This window comes from Aquarana catesbeiana, linkage group LG04 (assembly GCF_042186555.1).
Source record: "Aquarana catesbeiana isolate 2022-GZ linkage group LG04, ASM4218655v1, whole genome shotgun sequence".
NCBI lineage: Eukaryota > Metazoa > Chordata > Amphibia > Anura > Ranidae > Aquarana > Aquarana catesbeiana.
This window is the reverse complement of record NC_133327.1, coordinates 632,679,404-632,702,786: the sequence shown is the minus strand read 5'-3', so window position 1 is coordinate 632,702,786 and position 23,383 is coordinate 632,679,404. Positions and strand designations below refer to the sequence as shown.

General features: G+C 42.0%; 1 protein-coding gene across 1 annotated transcript in view; it reads right to left on the bottom strand.

Annotated features, from left to right (window-relative positions):
* The window catches only part of GPATCH2 (G-patch domain containing 2), a 265,802-nt gene that overhangs the window by 67,864 nt on the left and 174,555 nt on the right, over positions 1-23,383 (bottom strand). The window contains exon 8 of the mRNA XM_073628372.1: positions 14,081-14,145. Within this exon, the coding sequence (XP_073484473.1) occupies positions 14,081-14,145 (65 nt within the window). The remainder of the gene's footprint in view (positions 1-14,080; positions 14,146-23,383) is intronic.

Sequence of the window (23,383 nt, the reverse complement as noted above, 5' to 3'; positions counted from 1 at the left end):
CCTGTTATTTGCAGACGATACTAAGCTAAGCAGGGCAATAACTTCTACACAGGATGTGGAAACCTTGCAAAAAGATCTGAACAAATACTGGGGTGGGCAACTACATGGCAGATGAGGTTCAATGTAGAAAAATGCAAAATAATGCATTTGGGTGGCAAAAATATGAATGCAATCTATACACTGGGGGGGGGGAGAACCTCTGGGGGAATCTAGGATGGAAAAGGACCTGGGGGTTCTAGTAGATGATAGGCTCAGCAATGACATGCAATGCCAATCTGCTGCTAACAAAGCAAACAGAATATTGGCATGCATTAAAAAGGGGATCAACTCCAGAGATAAAACGATAATTCTCCCACTCTACAAGACTCTGGTCCGGCCACACCTAGAGTATGCTGTCCAGTTCTGGGCACCAGTCCTCAGTAAGGATGTACTGGAAATGGAGCGAGTACAAAGAAGGGCAACAAAGCTAATAAAGGGTCTGGAGGATCTTAGTTATGAGGAAAGGTTGCGAGTAGAGGTCGACCGATATGGGTTTTTCTCTGGCCGATGCCGATGCCGATATTTACAAATCGCGGTGGCCGATGGCCGATATGTGATGCCGATTTTTTTGGGCCGATATATTAGGCCGATTTTTTTTTTTTTTTTACCTTCATCTCATAAAATCTAACAGTTAGACCCCTTTCACAATGGGGCGTTTTTCAGGCGCTTTTGGGCTAAAAATAGCACCTGTAAAGTGCCTGTCAAACGGCTCCCCTGCAGTCTCAGTGTGAAAGCCCGAGTGCTTTCACACTGAGGCGATGTGCTGGCAGGATATTAAAAAAAGTCCTGCAAGCAGCATCTTTGGAGCGGTGTATACCACCACTCCTGCCCATTGAAATGAATGCGCACCACTGTCGAATCGCCTGCAAAGCGTTTCGGCAGCAGCGCTTCAGGGGTGCATTTAACCCCTTCCTCGGCCGCTAGCAGGGTTATAAGCGACCTGCTAGCAGCCGAATAGCGCCGCTAAAATGACGGTAAAGAGCCGCTAAAACTAGCAGTCTTTTACCGTCAATGCATGCCCGCTCCAGTGTGAAAGCAACCTTCAGTGATACGGAAATTTTTTTACATTTAAACATTTATTTAACAAAACAAACCTCCAATCAGTTCACTTGTATGTAGAATTTAGATTAAAAAAATATAAAAAAAACCTCTCTTAAATATTAAATACACAAAAACAGGTAATCAAAACTTCTGGATGAAACAAAATGGGCTAACTTTACTGCTTAGTTTTTTTTTAAAATTTATTAGTGTATTTTTTTTTTTTAAATTACATTTGAAAGACTGCTGCGCAAATACCGTGTGACATAAAATATTGCAACAACCGCTATTTTATTCCCTAGGGTCTCTGCTAAAAAAAATATATATAATGTTTGGGGGTTCCAAGTGATTTTCTAGCAGAAAATACAGGATTTTTACTTGTAAGCAACAAATGTCAGAAAAGATTTAGTCTTTAAATGGTTAAACTGAGAACTTCTACACACAGAATTTAGTTCATTCAGAAGTGTAAACATTGTATCCTTCAGGTTCTTTTTATCAGATTTGGCAGGCTGCCCAGAGAGGGGGAGAAGTCGCTTCACACAGACAACTTACACTGACTTCTATTACAGAAGTCTTTTGCAAGTCGCGCTGAAGCTATATCGGCTTTTTTATCAGCACAATCGGCCGATGCCGATTAAGTAAAAAACACTAAATATCGGCCGATATATCGGCCGGCCGATATATCGGTCGACCTCTAGTTGCGAGCACTGAACTTATTCTCTCTGGAGAAGAGACGCTTGAGAGGGGATATGATTTCAATACACAAATACCGTACTGGTGACCCTACAATAGAAATAAAGCTTTTTCGCAGAAGAGAGTTTAACAAGACTCGTGGCCACTCATTAAAATTAGAAGAAAAAAGGTTTAACCTTAAACTATGTAGAGGGTTCTTTACTGTAAGAGCGGCAAGGATGTGGAATTCCCTTCCACAGGTGGTGGTCTCAGCGGGGAGCATCGATAGTTTCAAGAAACTATTAGATAAGCACCTAAATGAACGCAACATACAGGGATATACAATGTAATACTGACACATAATCACACATAGGTTGGACTTGATGGACTTTTTCAACCTCGCCTACTATGTAACTATGTAACTGTAGCTCCCCAGTGCCGGCAGCACTCAAGCAGCCCCAGACCATGACATTCCACCCACCATGCTTGACTGTAGGCAAGACACACTTGTCCTTGTACTCCTCACCTGGTTGCCGCCACACACTCTTGACACCATCTGAACCAAATAAGTTTATCTTGGTCTCATCAGACCACAGGACATGGTTCCAGTAATCCATGTCCTTAGTCCTGTTTGCGGGCTTTCTTGTGCATCATCTTTAGAAGAGGCTTCCTTCTGGGACGAAAGCCATGCAGACCAATTTGATGCAGCGTGCGGCGTATTGTCTGAGCACTGACAGGCTGACCCCCCCACCCCTTCAACCTCTGTAGCAATACTGGCAGCACTCATACGTCTATTTACCAAAGACAACCTCTGGATATGACACTGAGCACGTGCACTCAACTTCTTTGGTCGACCATGGCGAGGCCTGTTCTGAGTGGAACCTGTCCTGTTAAACCTCTGTATGGTCTTGGCCACCATGCTGCAGCTCAGTTTCAGGGTCTTGGCAATCTTCTTATAGCCTAGGCCATCTTTATGTAGAGCAACAATTCCTTTTTTCAGATCCTCAGAGAGTTCTTTGTGAGGTGCGGCACACGGGCGGCACAGTGGTGTAGTGGGTAGCACTCTCGCCCAGCAGTAAGAAGGGTCGCTGGTTTGAATCCCAACCACGACACTACCTGCCTGGAGTTTGCATGTTCTCCCTGTGCCTGCGTGGGTTTCCTCCGGGTACTCCGGTTTCCCCCCACACTCCAAAGACATGCTAGTAGGTTAATTGGATCCTGTCTAAATTGTCCCTAGTATGTATGAATGTGAGTTATGGACCTTAGATTGTAAGCTCCTTGAGGGTAGGGACTGATGTGAATGTACAATGTATATGTAAAGCGCTGCGTAAATTGACGGCGCTATATAAGTACCTAAAATAAATAAATAAATAAATAAATGAGGTGCCATGTTGAACTTCCAGTGACCAGTATGGGAGAGTGAGAGCGATAACACCAAATTTAACACACCTGCTCCCCATTTACACCTGAGACTTTGTAACACTAATGAGTCACATGATCCTGGCGAGGGAAATGGCTAATTGGGCCCAATTTGGACATTTTCACTTAGGGGTGTACTCACTTTTGTTGCCAGCAGATTAGACATTAATGGCTGTGTGTTGAGTTATTTTGAGGGGACAGCAAATTTACACTGTTATACAAGCTGTACACTCACTACTTTACATTGTAGCAAAGTGTCATTTCTTCAGTGTTGTCACATGAAAAGATATAATACATTTATTTACAAAAATGTACTCACCTTTGTGAGATACTGTGTGTGTGTATATATATATATATATATATATATATATATATATACACATATATATATATATACACACACACATATACACGCATACATACATTTTATATAGTTATATATATATATATATATATATATACACATATTATATACATATATATCTAGATATATATATTTTTTGTTTCATTTTTTTTACTTTTTATAGGGCAAGTTAGTGTACACAATTTTGGTTGGATAACAAGGATCATCATAATTTTTTATTCAGATTTGTTTCCCTATGTTACAGGGAACATCCACAATGAATTTTCCCAGAATAGGAAATATAAAAAGTAACTTGAATGGTTGCTATGTGCAACTGCTCAACTTGGCCTTGGCTGCAGCTTTACTTTTCTAAGAAATCGTCCACAGTCTGGTAGGAAGTTGGGTACATGTGTATTCACATAAAGGTGTAGCCATACAATCCTTCCCACTAGACAAAGGACTTGTCTGTCTTTCCCGTTGCACATCCTTTGTCCTGCCTCTCTCGTTATTTATCATGCCTTTACAATCCTGCCTCTCCAGAGACGGCGCACTGTAAACGTGCACCAAATCCATCCCAAAGTCCTGGCACGACCGCCGCGCTGTCCTTACAAAGGATAATGCATTGTTTTCTTCTTGCCTCTAATTAGTTATTTAAACATATGTTCAGCATTTAACTCTAAATGTTTGCTTTTTCCCTAAGCTCAGAGACAGCTGTCCAAGATGTGAATGCCAGAAACATTAAAATATCAACATCTGTTGAATTATGTAAATTTAGTGGAATATAATTGAGCACAAGTTGGGATTGATCAAATTCAGATTCAGGATTGAAACATCAGGCCAGAACCCCAGCTAATACATTGGTGCGTGTTACAAATTACTGGAAGAAAAAGACGATTCTTTGGCTCACTTGATACACGGGAGCAACAATGTGAAAAAAAAAAAAGAAGAAAACCCATTTCAGAATTTAAGAGTGCATCATGTACAAACTTGAGCATTTTGTATTAAATCCAGTTCAGAGGACACAGCTTGATGAGTTGATATCTTGGCACTATCTTGTGTAGTTGGCTGCCGGTGGCTAAATCCCTAGAGTTCCCGATGTCCTCCTCTTCTGAATGGCCAAGAACAGGAGCCAAATTGCAAAGTGGTGCGTTCCCTGGTTCCACCCCCACTTTAGAATCACTGTACTGGAACATGAGAGGTTTCACGTCATGTGACAAGGGACTGCAGTCTACTACAGGAGCGACAGTAAAAAAACCATGGAGGCCATCGATTAGAGGTTAATTGAGTAATGTCTGGTGAGGGGAATTAGCAACCTACAAATTGTTGCCTGCAATTGCTCTTTGAGGCTAGTTATGAGTTATCTTGATTTTTTTTTTTATTCCTTTGTGCATTTATGTTGTCATGCACTGACATGCTTTGCCATTTCCATTAATACATCTATGGGCCTTTTAACGTGCATCAAAAAATGGACATGGATTTTTTTGGCCAAAGCATTTTAGAACATTGTACAGATGTGATCTAGCACCATTAAAAGGAATAACAGCTCTGAAACAAGATGTGACTAAATCCTTATCGATTCCGGCTTCATTCTTCACAGAGGAGATGGAGGAATGGATGTTCCTCCATCTCCTCTGTATGAAGGGATCTCGGCCATTTACCTGTTTACCATGGTTCCAGGCTCCCCAAAATGGAAGAGCCCAGGAAATACGGAGGCCATGCCGGAAAGTGCCAGTACGGTTGCTGACAGTATGTATACAGTATATACGTACAGCAGTCAACAAGTGCTTAAATGAAATGGCACACCTGACCTGCATATGTGTTAAATCACATAAAAACACATAGCTGTAAGCTCTAACGAGCAGGGCCCCCTGATTCCTCCTGTATTGAATTGTATTGTACTTGTACTGTCTGCCCTAATGTTGTAAAGCGCTGCGTAAACTGTCGGCGCTATATAAATCCTGTATAATAATAATAATAATAATAATAATAGCTGTGAATCCTAATGCCGCGTACACACGATCAGACTTTCCAGCAGAAAAGGTCAGACGGAATCATTTCATCGGATATTCCGATCATGTGTGGGCTACATCTGACTTTTTCTTTCAAAAATTCTGACAGACCTAGAAATAGAACATGTTTTAAATCTTTCCGACGGAATCAACTCCTATCGGGAAAACCGTTCATCTGTATGCTATTCCGACGGACCAGAAACGAAGGGCAGCTACTGGATACTGGCTATTTGACTTCCATTTTCTAGTCCCGTCGTACGTCATCGCGTTCTAAACAATTGATCGTGTGATCGTGTGTATGCAAGTCCGTTTCCGTCGGAACTCCGTCAGAAAAACCGTCAAAGTTTATTCTGATGGAAAAACTGTCGTGTGTACGCGGAATTAGCCTCAAGGATAAGAACTCTAACAGCGAATATTAATTGGATGCAGGTCTCTCGCTCTTTCTGGGCTCCCTGACTGATAATTCAGTCACTAAGCTCCATTACCTATCACAGCCACCGTAAGGCCGCAATCACACCTGAGTAAAGCGATTTTCAGGTGTATTTAAATGTATTTTAAGGATTTTAGATGTGTATTCAATCTTCAAGCATCTTTGCTTTAGTCATTGGAAAGCAGTAGGGAAGGGGAGAAATTTTTACAGGCTAAAAAAATGCCTAAAAACACCCAAAAAATGCATTAAAATGCTCAATTTGCATATTTTAATGCATTCTTATTCAAGTCTATGTTCTGCTTCAAAAGTAGCTTTTGGAGCGTCAGGGGGTCAAAGTACAAATGCCTAAATGCCCATATGTGAACTGCCACTATTGAAATACTGACGATTTTGGATATTGAGCTTTGAGCTCCAAAACTCTAAAGGCGGTTTTTGGGCATTTTTTTTTTAAAAGCTTTTTTTGCAGCTTTTTAGGGGCATTTTAAAGCGTTTTAGAAGTGTATTACAAGCGTTTTACAGTTTCAGGCAATTTTTTTAGCCAATAGAAAGCACTAGGGGGAGGAGAGGGAAAGGCAATAAGGGGTGGAGAGCTGCTATTTGAGTAGAAAATGCTAGTAAAATGCTCATTGAAAAAAAACCCCAGGTCAGATGTTTCTATTGAAGTCTATGGGGCTAAAATGCTTGTAATCTGCCAAAAAGAAGCTCATGTATGTTTTTGAGTGACAAGCATTTTGCTTCAGGCGACAGAACGCTCAGATGTAAACAGGGGCCATTGAAAGGAATGGGATTTGGCTTGTTGAGCATTTTAGAGCTACAAGCTTCAAGCAGAAAATCGCCTTAGGCTCCGTTCACACTGGTGCAATGCGGGAAGCAGCGCGATTCCTGTGCGGGTTCCCGCATCACATCTGACTCACAGGCAGTTTACACTGCTCTCTGCGAACCGCTGTGAGTGTCTATAGAAAATGAATGACACCCCCAAATCGGTTCGCACAACACAGTGAGAAATGTGGAATCGGATCACATGGGTCTGAACACCCATGCGATCCGATTCTAGCGTGGACCAAAAAAAGGGTCCTGCACATTTTGGTATGAATGCGATGCAATTTCAGCTATACAAACAGTATGGCTGAATTTGCATTGCACAGACATTGCATGTGATGCGGTGCGAATCACAAATGTGATGTCTGGGATCACACAAGTGTGAACCCAGCCTTAGGCATGAATGGTGCCTAAAGCCAAAAAATTAAAGCTGGCCCTTTACTGCTTCAATTTCAAACGATTCCCTTTGAATTAGAATCGGACAATATCTGAGCTGGGGGGGGGGGGGGGCAACTTCTATGCACCACCTGTCTTACCAAAACTTGATTATTCAATCGACTTGTCTCGGGAGAAAAAATTGTTGGCTGAACCTAATCAGATGGCGGTTGAATACAATAGCTGGCAGGGAAGATCCGGTCATCCGTGCTGTTTAGCGTGCATGGGGAAATTGACTGATCTAAAGATGCATGGCTAGCTTGAGTTTTCGAACAATCCTCTATACAGAAGCAGCAGGAGGGCCTAGCTGGGAACATAACCATAGAGACCTCACCACTGGGATCAAATTCAAATATAAGCCGGAGACACCTTCTACAATGTGGACTTAGCATTTCTAAAACCACATATAATGAGGCTTTTGTTTATCTAGAACAGTCCTGTCTATACGTTCTTCAAGATGGAAACTATCCAGGGAAATAGGAGTGTGGAGTCAACCTGAATACACACAACCAAGAATAAAAAGACTACTAATAGGGGCCAGGATTTATAGAGTAATGCATCTTCTCTGGGTCAGCATCAGGAAATAAATGCCCACACTGGGTGAGTCCTGAAAAAAGATCGCCTACTACAATTATCAATTCTATTTTTGATATCTTATACAGTTTTCACTTTTGTGCTGCCGATCTCATTCAGCCACTCTCTACATGCACTCTCTCTAGGTTCAGCTGCACATCATTGCTCTGAACCGGCTTCCTAACGGTGATGCCCACACGTGGCGCTGAGCCTATAGGATTGTAAGAAGTGAAATCCAATTAACTCCTTGGCGCTAGCCACGCGCAAATACGTGGCCTCTCAGCAGCAGGGTCTTGGCGCCGAGCGGCCGCATATTTGCGTGAATTAGTGTGAATACAGCTGTGCCGAGAGTTCACACTTACTGACGCTTAACGGAAAGCTCCCGATTGCTAAATGCGATCCAGAGTTTTCCAATCATGTGATTACTGTGGCAGCTAATCACTGCAGTCATATGATCATAAACCCCGCCTCCCTGCGTCCTAAACCCCTTAAAGGGGCAGGAAGCGCCAGCTCAAAGTGGTTAATAAAAGTGGTGAGCCAGGGACAGTCAGGCTGGGAAGGAAAGCTCTAGAATTCTAGATGATGCTGGACTTCCTCCAGCATGGAAATGAGACCAATTTGCTGCACCTTCTAATGCACACTCTGAGATGCTTACAGTGTGCAGTAAAATCAGAGTACGCTATTACAGTACAGGAGAGTAGTCTGTACAACTGTGCAAAGCTGAAGGGAAGATTGGAGTTTAGATTTAAACTCCAAACTTTTTGTATTCACTCATCTGATGAGTAACATGTTACATGTTAGGAACACAAAGACAAGCTGTGATATTGTTAAAATACCATATTTAAGGATATTAAAAAAAAACAAAACAAAAAAAAAAACATAACTTGATTAAATTTGTACTGTACAGATTTAACATTTCTATCAACAAACAGAATTAAAAGCTTGAACGATTATTATAATTTTTTTTTTTGCAAGACTAAAGTGGAGTACAAAACTCCCCTTTTTTTCTGTCAGCCCATAAATATTTACCCAATTGCCTTAATCAGTTGATGGACTCCGCATACCGCTAATAGTACATCCACTTAACCAACAATCTAGCGCTCAATTTTCCAATCCCAATATATTAACAGCTGCTCAAAAATGTAGTAATTAATGGTTTCATTTATTTTTGGCAAACTGGATGCAGTGACAAATAGTTGTGTATCTAAGGCAAATTAGGACTCCTTCCTGAATAACAAATGATAGACGGGAAAAATAAAAGAGGTGAAATGATCTTTTTATCTACATAGAAAAAGTTGTGGCGTAAAGAAGAACTCCGGGCAAATGGCAAAACTCTTCTTCTGTTCAGTTGTGATGCTATACAACACCGCCGCAGGCTGAACGAGAGAAAGTCAGTCAATTCCCCATCCATGTTATGCAGAGTGGATGGAAGATCCTTTGATGTTGGCTATTTTATTCAGAAGCTGCGTCACCAAGGCTGCCTGAATACAATGGTGCTGCGTAACAGTGACTGCATCTGTAAGAACACAGTCATTGTTTGGCCAATAATTTCTCTACCCAGCTCAAAATGACTCTGTTGCTTGCAGGGCCACCTACGATGCTGTTGAATTGGCCAAAATAATTAGTCTATGGCGAATCTAAGGCAGGACATACACGGTGCAAATTACTTTCCCGCAACCACGGGTTGCAGTAAGGAAATTTGCATGATTCGTCCATCAACACAGGACAGTGTTGACAGGGGAATCAGCATTTGTATTCTCCTGGCAGGGGTGGTGGAAGTCGTCCCCACCAGAAGACAGTGATTATCGCTAGCAGCTGCTAGTGATAATCGCAAGAGAATCTGGCAGGCTGGTTTTACCCAAGTTGATCAGTCGATCAACTTGGTACATTCAGCCTGCCCATTAATGGTTTGAATCCTGCGTATGGCCAGCCTAATGCCCCGTACACATGATCGGAATTTCCGACAACAAATGTTGGATGTGAGCATGTTGGCGGAAAGTCCGACCGTGTGTATGCTCCATCGAACATTTGTTGTCGGACTTTCCGCCAACAAATGTTGGCTAGAAGGTTCTCAAATTTTCCGCCAACAAATGTTTGTTGTTGGACTTTCCGATCATGTGTACACAAGTCCATCGGACAAGAGTCCACGCATGCTCGGAATGAAGTATGAGCCGGAGATATAACTAGATATAACTAGCGTTGGTAATGGTATAAATTACGTACGTCTTGTTTTTGTTGGCCAACATTTGTGTGACCGTGTGTATGCAAGACCAGTTGGAGCCAACATCCTTCGAACAAAAATCCACGGTTTTGTTGTCGGAAAGTCCGATCGTGTGTACGGGGCATTAGTCTTCCTCCTCGATTAAAGCAAAACTGTACTCAATCAGGGCCCTCTACACTTTACCTCATACAACTGCCAGAGCCTGCTACTTCTAAATACTTCTAAATCTTCTCTATCCAATGATGCAGCACTGGGTAACTTGAACGACCAATGAAAAGGTCTCTCCCATGGGTAAGGAGGAAGGAACCTAAAAGAGTTTGTTCACCTTAACATAAATGTGACCCAAAAGCCGAACACCCTCCCGATCTCCACTGCATTTAAGTGGTTGCAAACCCCTACCTATACCCACTGAAGTGACTGGACCCAGGTGGTACACAGAGATGAAACAAATCCTCCTACATAAGTTGTGTTACTGCATCTGTCTTTCCCCTACATCCATTCAAAGTGCAGAATTTACACAGGATCACTCAGCTCTGAAAAGCAGGGGGTGGAGAGCTGAAGTTACATCAGTGAGGAGAGCTCTAAGAGCTGATTGGAGGGAAGGGACACACCCCCCTTCAAACAGGGCACAGGGACAGAGTTGAGGCTGTCAATCACAGGTTGTGCCCTCCCCGTCACTATATTTCTCCTGGCGTCAGGAAAACTCATCAGAACAGACTCATACAGATAGAGGGACAAGGCAGAGGATAGAAATTACACTTGATGACACTTAGATTGAGACAAGTACAAACTATGGAGGTATATGCTATGTTCATATTTCATGTCTGAGATTTACAACCACTTCAGCGTCAGCAATCTTGAGTGGTGAATGTTCCTACAGCTGGTCCAGCGCTCTGGGGATATAAAAGCCCCACTCATCTCTGGACAGTGCTTTCAGGATGGACCAGATTTATTCTGATTGGTTACCCTAGGACAGGACTAGAGAACACTTCATCCTCTCCTCACCTCCATAACATAGGGGGAGGTATAGTCCACAAAGAGAACAACAATGTACAGCACAGGCAAAGATCACAGGAAATTATAAGCTTACTAGATGGCATAATCAACAGGTATTTTTGTACTTAATAAAAAAGAAAAAAAAATAGAGCATCCAATGGTAAATTTAAGAGATGAAAATGGAGCAAATAAGAAAAAAAAGTATGTTATCAGAGTTTACAAACTTTAATATAAAGAAAAAACACAATCAACCTTAAAACTAAGAAAAATGCCAAAAGGTTAGCTCTTGGAGGATTCCCTTCAATATTCAACATCTATTTTGAATACCATTAAGATGCCTTCCTTTGTGGTAAAATATATATTTGGTATACACAAGAGATGACGCTTTTATTTTTTACTTTACAAAGTATCTCTTTAAGGATGCAGAATTTTTAGGAAGTCAATAGATTTGGTATTGGTCGACATCCACTGCGTTCTATCAGAGCGTGGACAGATAAGAAGTCTTGATGAATGTCAAATTTTCAACATATTTTCTAATATGATTATGAAGAAAATATGTTCGATAATCCATTATGGAGCTCACCTTGACAAAGGTCACAAAATGATGGTGGTTTAACTACAGAGACTCTTCAGACAAACTTTCAGAAGACAGCAAAGCTATTGGGCTAATTTGATCAGTACAAAACCAAGCAGATCTTATGTGCAGGAGGCAATAACCCACAGCAACCAATTTTACCTTTCCTCATCTCAAAGTAGAATAACAAAAGAAGATACCTTTCTTCCACACTATGACCTGATCCTGCCCCTAATTCTGTACTGTACTGACATTGGGGCTGTTTAGGGCTACCATAGGTAGCAATATTGAGAAAGTGTTGGTTACCATCCAAAGGGATTTTCCAACTGGGTGATTGTTTCCTCTGAAGGTATGAATTGGTGTGTTTATTTGCTGAGTAGGAACATTCTTCCTTGCCTAATATTAATGAACTATGTGTCAAAAAAATTAAATTGTTTTTGTATCTGGTAGGAAGAAAAAAACTATACATTTTTCAAATTGGAACCCCAGAATCTTGTTTACTTTGTGTTTCTAGATCCCTCTACACACGCTTAATTAAATGTGAAATCTTTTAAATGGACACCTTACTTATTTTGTTAAATTATACTTTTCATTTTGGGTATGTCATCAGCTTCTTTGGAAAAATGCACTTTCCCCGGGTACTCGGGGAACGGCACCCGTTGGCACCTCATATCATACTGGCAGGGGAAAACAAGCACTACATATACCATAAGTCAATGGGAATGCACATTGTGGTGGGCATGTACTGTATATGGCGGGACTCCTGATTACATGTAAATGCCCACATAGTCAGCCACACACTGGTGTCAGGGGATCCTTGAATGTAGGTGAGTTGTGAACTGGTGTTGTGCCCATCATTGTTAACGTGAACTGTTAGGGTCAATTTGGTTTGTTGCAGGTTGGCTGGTAGTTGCCCTTTCATGTGCTCCTTGCTGCAAAGGCTAGTTATAGGTTGGGGTGGTTGCCATTTGTTTGTATAGTTGTGCTGATCATACTCGTCCACAGAAGGAAGCAAGGTGTATTTATCCACACTTATCCTTCGGCAAGGTACAGCTAGGATGTAGCATGACTGAGAACTAATTCTCCATAGGGTGTAACAGCTGCTCCTGGTCGCACAAACGGAAAGAAAAAAAAAAAGGGACCCATTTGGGGAATAAAAATACATCTAAAACGGTTTGGAAAAAGAAAGGGATGATGCTTTTCCAGAAGGAAGGCAAGTACCTTGAAAATAGTGTTGAAATCCTTCTGTCTGGAGTTCAGCTTTGAAACCGCAGATCTACTAGTATGTCCTTTAGAAACAGTCCTGACATACCGTTCTAGGTTTTCACACCTCTTATGGTAAGGAAACCTTTGTACAGCTGGAGATAAAACAGCTTTGGGGAGCATGTATCAAGTAAATTTGTGATCTGAAAGGCAGTCTGATTTGTACCTAATGTTGCTAATTCCTTGCAAATTTTTTTTCTTTTGTACAGTGAATCTGGAAAGTATTCACAGCGCTTCACTTTTTCCACATTTTGTTATGTTACAGCCTTATTCCAATAAGGATTCAATTCATTATTTTCCTCAAAAGTCTACAAACCATGCCCCATAATGACAAAGTGAATGACATTTGAAATCTTTGCAAATTTATTAAAAAGAGTATGCATGAGGATGGTGGGCAGTGGGAAGAATGCTCCTTACATTGGCGGATAATGAGAAGGATACTCCATACATTGGTGGACAGTGGGAAGAATGCTCCTTACATTGGTGGATAGAGAGAGGAACAATCTATTCATTGGTGGACAGTGGGAAGAATGCTCTTTACATTGGTGGATAGAGGAATAATCTATACATTGGTGGATAGTGGGAAGAATGCTCCTTACATTGGCGGATAGTGAGAGGAATACTCCATACATTGGTGGACAGTGGGAAGAATGCTCCTTACATTGGTGGATAGAGAGAGGAATAATCTATACATTGGTGGAGAGTGGGAAGAATGCTACTTACATTGGCGGATAGTGAGAGGAAAACTCCATACATTGATGGACAGTGGAAAGAATACTCCTTACATTGGTGGATAGAGAGAATACTCTATACATTGATGGACAGTGGGAAGAAGCCCCCCCATATGGACAGCTTAAAAGATTATTGGTGTATGGCGTTATTTAAGAGGCAGAAAATGCTCACAGCTCAAGGAACCCCTAGCAACTTCTGGAGAAACCTTGGAGATCCACAGAACCTTAGATGAGAAAAGCTGTGAGGAGAAACCAATGGAAGCTTGATTGATGTGCTCCAATATATATTAGGGCTGCACTAATAGCATGCCATTAAACTTTCTAGAAATTGATTTGTGCTTTACATAATAAGCCTGGTAGCTTATATTAAATAAAACTCACACATATTTGGAAGGACAGTATAAAAGACATCACATGTTCACCGCAAAGAATGGTGCATTTTGAACCTTCATGTAGACCTGTTAATGCCCAATATACATAGTACGAATGCCCCTACTCGCACATAATCTGTGTCTCACCTGCTAGCAGTTTTTCCTGAGCAATTTTTCTTATGTCCTCGATCTGACCGGGTATCTCGTAAGAGCTGGAGAAAAAATAAAAAATAAAACTGTAAGAACACTTTTTAGGGCAGCAGATACAATTCAGTTGAAGCACATATACAAAAAACTGGGCAAAAAAGTTTCTAAAGTAATGCACATACTGTTGCTATCCATCCACTCATATTGTCTGTACCAGTAGAGAGGGCGACAACACCTTATACAGACTGCAATTCTGTGCTACTACCTTGTTTGGTTCTTAGGGCTTCCGTTGAACAACACAACACTGTTGATACCCACCCAGAATGCTTTGCTTCCTGTAATCTTGAGTACCTCCACCTCTAATGCCCCGTACACACAGTCGGACTTTGTTCGGACATTCCGACAACAAAATCCTAGGATTTTTTCCGGCGGATGTTGGCTCAAACTTGTCTTGCATACACACGGTCACACAAAGTTGTCGGAAAATCCGATCATTCTAAACGCGGTGACGTAAAACACGTACGTCAGGTCTATAAACGGGGCAGTGGCCAATAGCTTTCAACTCTTTATTTATTCTGAGCATGCGTGGCACTTTGTCTGTCGGATTTGTGTACACACGATCGGAATTTCCGACAACGGATTTTGTTGTCGGAAAATTTTATATCCTGCTCTCAAACTTTGTGTGTCGGAAAATCCGATGGAAAATGTGTGATGGAGCCTACACACGGTCGGAATTTCCGACAACAAGGTCCTATCACACATTTTCCATCGGAAAATCCGACCGTGTGTATGGGGCATTAAAGTATAACTAAAGGCAAACTTTTTTTTTTTTTTTTTTTAGTTTTGGATAGAGGGGAGAGAGATTAGAACTGTCAGGTTTTATTGCTGTCTTTGCCCCTGTTAGGGAGATTCGCCCTCTCTATTTGTCCCGTTTACCATTACATTGAAAATGAAAGTAAAAATAAAAGAAATTCCCAAATTTTGGGTTGTTCCCAGAGATATAATAGAGGGCAAATCTTCCAATTGGGACACTAGTTCTGGTGACCTGGGTGTTCCCAAGGGATTCCCTTAATTTGCAAGGGTTTCCACTCACTTCCTGTTTGGCTGTGGGACAGGAGGTGAAAAAAAATCTCTGCAATGGGACATAGATGGCGAAAAAACATCTGGCAGGGTTTATAACCCTCCCTTGCTCTATCCAAAAAAAAAAAATCCTACTTTAACTATCGGTTTACAGAGCAGACACTCCCACCATATGCCTGATGCCAGCTTTTGGTTGATGTGACAGATTTCAGGTATTAAATTGTAATAAAAATGTTCATGAATTGTAATCCAACACAAACTAGATAGATAGATAACTGCCAATTAATATAGACTTTCTACAGTTTTTATTTTTTTGCCAAAAAACTGAGATTTACTTTGCCTGCCAAAATAAATTATTAAGGGATGCCGAACAAGGACCTTTCCCACCTTTCTCGAGGTTGTGCAATTTTTTTTTTTTTATGTTAGTTTTCCAACCTTTTATTTTTCAATGCTGCATGATTTTTTTTGCCATTTAATTCTACTTTGACTTTTTGTCTCCTTTTCAAGATCACAACTTTTTCTTCTGAAATTTTGTAAATTTCAGACAAGTTTTGGAAGTTGGGTAAAATAGGGTGGAGCACGGTCAAAAAAGTCCCTAAGATAAACTGACTCTGATAGCATTTCGGACAACAAAAAATCATCACGAATCAGCATGCAAGATTTATTCTAAATAAAAAACATTTAAATAAGACATTGTTCTAAAGGAAAGGGGGGAGACATGTTTATCAGGCTATGATATCGAAGATGTCGCAGTGTACAGGTGACCATCTCCTGGGCTAGAGGACACGCAGTGTCACATTGTCCGCTGTCACATAGTCAATCTCCGCCGTCACATTAACAATCAAATTCAAGGACATCTGTTGCAAGTGACGTTTTCCTGATAATGACCGGGTAAATAAATGCTCTTCAGGCTGTTTACAGGTGGGTTGCAAGACGATAACAGATAGCCTATCAGATATTTTATACCAAATCATATATAGATGTCAATATGCATATTGCCGAAGCTCAGGACTTTCCAAACATGACCCTGTTGCTCTGTCAGAGAAAGTTTAAAGACGAACTCCGGGCATGTAAAAAAAGATTACAATTTAGTTACTGATTCATTAAGGGATTGCTAATAAACTGGTGGATTACCCTGGTACCCTACACATAATGTAGATTATTTGCAAAAACACACCACAGATTTTAACAGTTGCACAACATGGAAATTTGCTGGTAAAATATGATTTTTTGCATTTAATCAAATCAAAATTGTTAAAAATAAATAAATAAATAAAACCATAAAGTCTCAAACAAATGTTCGACCCAGAAGTATACTGGTATAGCCAAAACTGGAGCGATTTACCTTCAAGTTCCAAGACCTTTAACTTTTCCCTGGTGTCCAGAGTGGAAAGCCCAAAAGAGCTCAGCAGCATGGGAGCAACCTGCTCCTACTCCTCCTATAAACACATGCCACAAGTGCGCCCACTTCTGCATCAACGGCGGCTTGTGGCCTGGGCACCGGAACAGTTGTCAGAAGACACAAGACTTGTGATGTATAAAAATTAGTATTATTGTAAATAATGCTTAGATATAAATCAACAAATGTTCTGTTACTAATAAAACTGTTTGTAGGTATACCTCTGATGCCCTCCTGACAAAGTGGGCTATCCTGTACCTGTGAAATGTGCAGAGAGAGCTACCCTTATTTCATTGTGTCCTCATATGTTAGACAAGGAAAAATTGATAATACAGTGCCTTGAAAAAGTATTCATATCCCTATGAAATTTTCCACATTTCGTCATGTTACAACTAAAAACATAAATGTATTTTATTGGGATTTTATGTGATAGACCAATACAAAGTGGCACATAAGGGTCCTTTCACACGGGCATTCCGCCCGGCAGACTCCGCTTTGCTCAGCGGGGGAATTGATTTCTCTTTGCAGAGACAGACCCGTCAGAGCCCTGTTCTCCTCTATGGGGAGATTGGATTAAAAATGGACCACCTCTCTGTTTTCATCCAATCCCATCCGATCCGCCAGACAGATGGAAAATAGGGTCACCATCCATCTGCATTTCACAGACAGGATCGGATAGCTGCGGGTGTCAGTGGACATGGCACTGCTGACATCCGCTGCTCCATAGAGGTGAATGGAGCGTCCAATCAGGTCCACCTAAAAAACTGACAGGCGGACCTGATCAGACAGCCTGTGTGAAAGGGGCCTTTTTGTGAAGTGGAAGGAAAATGATAAATGGTTTTTAATTTTTTTTACAAATAAATATGTGAAAAGTGTGGCGTGCATTTGTATTCAGCCCCCTGAGTCAATACTTTGTAGAACCACCTTTCAATGCAATTACAGCTGCAAGTCTTTTTGGGGATGTCTCTATCAGCTTTGCACATCTAGAGAGTGACATTTTTGCTCATTCTTCTTTGCAAAATAGCTCAAGTTCTGTCAGATTGGATGGAAAGCATCTGTGAACAGCAATTTTCAAGTCTTGCCACGGATTCCCAATTGGATCTAGGTCTGGACTTTGACTGGGCCATTCTAACGCATGAAAATGCTTTGAGCTAAACCAGGGGTGCCCAAACCTTATGAGGAGCGAGGGCCACTTTAGCGACTTGGTAACCAGTCATGGGCCACAATGAGCGGACAGATGACAGGTTCGTGTCCACTGCATATGCAGATCAGACATGGACACAGCCCGCTCTACTCTATGGGCCCTTTGATCCAATCTGCCCAGACAGAAGGGGACGGATCCCCTTCAATATTTTTAAGTGGATCGGATTGGAGGTAGGTGGGTGTAAAGGGAAACAAGTCCGTTTACATCTGCCGCTCTATAGAGGTGAATGCAGGGTCCGTCTGGGTCCGCCTGAAAAATGGGCAGGCGGACCCAATCAGACCGATCGTGCGAAAGGGGCTTAAGGCTGCTTTCACACTGATGCACTGCGGTACCTGTACCTCAACTGACCTCAATCTTCACTTCTTCCTCAGGATTCCTGCAGGTATCGCTGGCTGCTACTGTCCCCCCAGGTGGGTATGGTTGGTAGCTGCTGCTGGCTGTTCTCCAGGGCTGGTACTGCTGGTGGGTAGTGCTGGCTGGTACTGCTGGTGGCTCCTGCTGTCGGGTACTGCTGGCGAGTACTGCTGGCGGGTCTTGCTGGCGAGTACTGCTGGCGGGTACTGCTGGCTGGTTCCCGACCCCCCACCTTACCAAGCATCAGTGTGACAAGCGCTAGAGGAAGCATGCGGCTGCAGTAGAGAGCAGAGCCAATGCTTCCTGTATCGTTCCTGTCCCAGGTGGAGTACATTTGGTATCACTCCGCCTGTGACAGGAGCCGGCACTATACAGGAAGCATTGGCTCTGCTTCCTCTAGTGCTGGCTCTGTTCTTTACACTGATGCTCAGGGATGACGGGTCGAGAACCCGCGATCTGGGCTTGTCGACCCACCATCCCAGAGCAGGAGGTGGCGGGCCACATCAGAGGGCTCCATGTTTAGGGTTGTTGTCCAGCTGGAAGGTGAACCTCCACCCCAGTCTCAAGTCTTTTGCAGACTCTAACAGGTTTTCTTTTAAGATTGCCCTGTATTTGGCTCAATCCATCTTCCCATCAACTCTGACCAGCTTCCCTGTCCCTGCTGAAGAAAAGCATCCCCACAACAAAATGCTGCCATCACAATGTTTCACGGTGTGTTCAGGGTGATGTTTAGTTCGTTTTCCACCACACATAGCATTTTGCTTTTAGGACAAAAAGTTCAATTTTGTTCTCATCTGACCAGAGCACCTTCTTCCACATGTTTGCTGTATCCCCCACACAGCTCAACTGCAAACATGTCTTTCTTTCAACAAAGAAGAGAGACATACCCAAAAAAGACTTGCATCTGTAATTGCAGCAAAAGATGGTTCTACAAAGTATTGACTCAGGGGGGGCTGAATACAAATGCTACACTTTGCAAATATTTGTAAAAAAATTTGAAAACCATAATTTTCCTTCCACTTCACAATTATGTGTTGCTTTATGACATAAAATCCCCCCCCCAAAAAAATACATTTACATTTTTGGTTGTAACATGACAAAATATGGAAAATTTGAAGGGGTACGATAAACTTTTTCAAGGTACTGTACTTGCACATACCGTATATTAAATCAGTGGTATTGGCATACAAGTGGCATTGCTGTCGATCCTCCCAGGCTCTGCCAGGGTGGTCAAAAATGGCCATCTAAGTTTTTGTTTGATGGCCACTAGAGCTATAATATCGAGACATTGAAGATCTTCTGACCACCTGGAATGGTAGAGTGGGTAGATGAAATGCAATATTTACAGAGAATGGAAGAATTGATGGCAATGACAAGCAATCATTAGAAGTAATTTCTTATAGTATGGTCCTCATAGAAATCTTTCTGTGCATCCCCGAGGATGAGTTTGGTAGAGGTGGGTTATATTGTAAAATAGCTTAACTGGGGTGGATCGGTGCGGGTGAAGGTGTCAGAAGGGAGAGGAGAGAGAAATATATTGTTTCTTTTGTTTTTCTCTGGCGAATGGTTGGGGGGTTTGTTTTAAGAAGGATGAGCTGTCAAAAGAAATATCTTTATTTAAGATTTTAAGCATATAGGCGGGCCCCTTTATGATAATGCTGATTGTGGCTGGATAACTCAGGAATAGAGACTCATTATTGATTCGATTATGTGAATGGTGCGTTTGTGTTAATTTTGGTGTAAAACTTTTAATAAAAATCATAATTCACAAAAAAGAAAGGGAAATATTAAAATTATTCATACGTGAGGAAGGAAGAAAAAGAATAAAAGCAAATATACTATTCAGTCGAACATTTGTTTTAGACTCAATTTTATCAATTTGGTTTTAAAGCAGAACATTACCGGTAGCAGTTTAATACTGAACAATGTTCTTTAATAAAAGAAAATACATTCCACATTAATTATGCTATCAAGATTAGTGTGCGCTGTAAATTGCCTCCAGCATTGCTCCTTTTTCTTCTTGCTGAAGGCCACCATTTTGTTGAAACCCAGAGAAGTCACTTTCTTAATGGAAACTTTCCCCTCTCCTTGGTCTCAAAAATCATATGTCACTTTCTTCAATTGGGATATGTACATTTCAAACTTTGATTGTATGTCTTGGCTCAGTTAAGCTGGCCGTACATCTAACGAAATTCAAATTGTTTCAGCAGGGACCAGCCAAATTTTGATCCATATATGGTCAGGCTGGTTGTCCATTGATCGACTTGTGTACAACCAGTCTGTTGAAAATTTTTCTCTCCATCAGCGCTGCAGGCTATAGCCAGCGGTGCTGAGGAGTGTATTCTAACGGCGGGGATATCTCTCTGCTGTCAGAATTTAATAGTTTTGTGAGAGGGATTCCCCATAAAGCTTGAGTGTGAGGATGGGGGCATTGAGTAATTTTCTTTTGTTCAACTAGTGCCTTGAACGAAAAAGAAAGTGACTAGTTTATGGCCAGCCTAAGGCATGCCATACATTATACATTTTTTTTTTATTCAATGAAAAAAATGTCCCGATTCCCCCATCCATACGTTTGAGGTGGATGGGGGAATCACTCCCGCTGAGCTATTTTGTTCTCATAGCAAGTAGCCTTCCTTGTCAAAGGAACAGAATTATTAGCGTTACTGGCTATAGCCGGTGGCACTAATCATTCTGGAAAAACACAGGGTGCCCATACATGGATCTAAATTCGCTTGGTCCCTGCTGAAGGTTCCTCCACCCAAACTTGCTCATCCATGTCGTTGTGGACCTTGCTTTGTGCACTGGTGCACAGTCTTGTTGGAACAGGAAGGGGCCATCCCCAAATTGTTCCCACAAAGTTGGGAGCATGAAATTGTCCAAAATGTCTTGGTATGCTGATGCCTTAAGAGTTCCCTTCACTGGAACTAAGGGGCCAAGCCCAACCCCTGAAAAACAACCCCACACTATAATCCCCCCTCAACCAAATGATTTGGACCTGTGCACAAAGCAAGGTCCATAAAGACATGGATGAGCAAGTTTGGGGTGGAGAAACCTGACAGCCTGCACAGTCCTGACTTCAACCTGATAGAACACCATTGGGATGAATTAGAGTGGAGACTGCGAGCCAGGCCTTCTCATCCAAAATCAGTGCCTGACCTCACAAATGCGCTTCTGGAAGAATGGTCAAATATTCCCATAGCCACATTCCTAAACCCTGTGGACAGCCTTCCCAGAAGTATTGAAGATGTTATAGCTGCAAAGGATAGACCAACTCAATATTGAACCCTACGAACGTATGCCTCGTACACACGATCAGATAATCGGATGATAAAAATCGCATTCGGATTGATCGCACGATAGTCTGATCATTAGTACACAGCATTCGACAGCTGATCACGAACAGATAATCCAACAATATCCGAAGGGACAAACAAAAAACGTTGCTCGGATGATAGCCCACCGAAAGTCAGTTTAATCAGTACAGTATACGGCCACTAAAAATCGTTAGACAAACGCCATGCATTATCGGAAACACGAAAATAACCCGGAAGCAGATGGGAGAACAATACGCATGGAAATAGCCAAAAGGCATGGCAGACAGGGGGGGCCACGCATATTTGACATCATTTCTCATTCGTAGCTACTCAAACAGGAAGGTTTTGCAGAATCGCACGAAAAAAATCATACATTTTTGTAGAGCGCAAAATGCACTGTTATTCGAGATTAGTATTATGAAACAAAATCTGAACGATAAGTTGTACGAGGCATACAACTGGGATGTCTGTAATGTGCGTGTAAAGGCAGGTGTTCCAATACTTTTGACAATAAAGTGTAGGTGCAATTGCGTGGCAGAGATCTGTGAATGAATAAACTACAAATCACATCTTTTACCGCAGCACACAGAGTTGTAGTTTTCAATGGAATACAAGTGCTGTAATCACCGCACCCATTGTCCATTGACACTTCTTCCATTCTTCAGCTCATCAACTGAAAGCTCGTACCTTGGTATGGACAGGGAGATGGAAGAAGAGTCCGGAGGAGCCTGGCATTGCACCCGTGATTCACGGATGCAATGCTTTGCTGACTCCTAAATGCATATTTTTTTTCCTGCAAAAATACATGCATGTATTTATTCAAAAGGTGAACTTGGCCTTTAAAGGGGTTGTAAACCCTTGTGTTTTTGATGCATTAAGGTGAAAAAATACCTGTCAGTGACTGCCCCCCTATTTTACTTACCTGAACCCTCGAACTTGACCCACGGGGACGCGCTGTCTCTCTGCCCAGGGTTCTTGGCTCTTGATTGGATAGATTGATAGCAGCACAGCCATTGGCTCCCGCTGCTGCCAATCAAAGCCAATGACGCAAGCACCGGGGGGCAGGGCTGAGTCCTGCATTCGACCTCTATGGATGCTGAATGCTGGACTTGGGAGTGCGCCCGCAAGGTAACCCCCTTGTGGAAGCACTTCTTCGAGGGGGTTATCAGATGTCGGGAGGAGCCGCGAGAGCCGCCGGGGGACACCAGAAGAGCAGGTTAGGGGCCACTCTGTGCAAAACGAGCTGCACCGTGAAGGTAAGTATGATATGTTTGTTATTTTTTTTACCTTTACAATCACTTTAATTTCCTCCTGAAATATAGCATTACACATCCTGACATTCGACTTTTGTGTTGTAGTCTCATAGCTGTATATCTTTTTGCTGGAGAGGAAGCTGTGCCTGAGGGACCTGCAGTGTATGGATCTCCCTGTTTTTGCTTCATCCATTTTGTGGGTCTGTGCTTCTTCCATCATCTCTCCTGCTGCTTCTTGATCATTAGGTCACCAGTTATCAAGGAGGGCAGCTCTGACAGGATGGCCACTGTCACAAAGAGTCACAGTGTAGAAAAAGGCACAAGCCAGCTGCAGGGAAACCACAAGCAATACTGGTGACTAGTCCTTTGGCCTCTGCTTGCCTTTTTTTGGGCACAGAGTACAATACAAGTACAGTACATGTCCTCTTTAAGACCATTAACCTATGTCTATAGCTAGCCTTAGAGTTCACGAGATCTAAGTATGATTTTTTTTTTACCAATATTTCAAACTTACAGCAGTATGCAGAATTTTACAAGTATTATTAATAACCAATTCAGTCCCCCCCACCCGACTCTTAGTAAGGAGACAGTGATTTGAGATGGCCGGTGATAGGCGACAGACGGTAAGCGGTCTGCTCTGCCCTGCGCATATTATACAGCGGCCCCATCAGATGAGACGCTGGACACCTTTATCTTGGA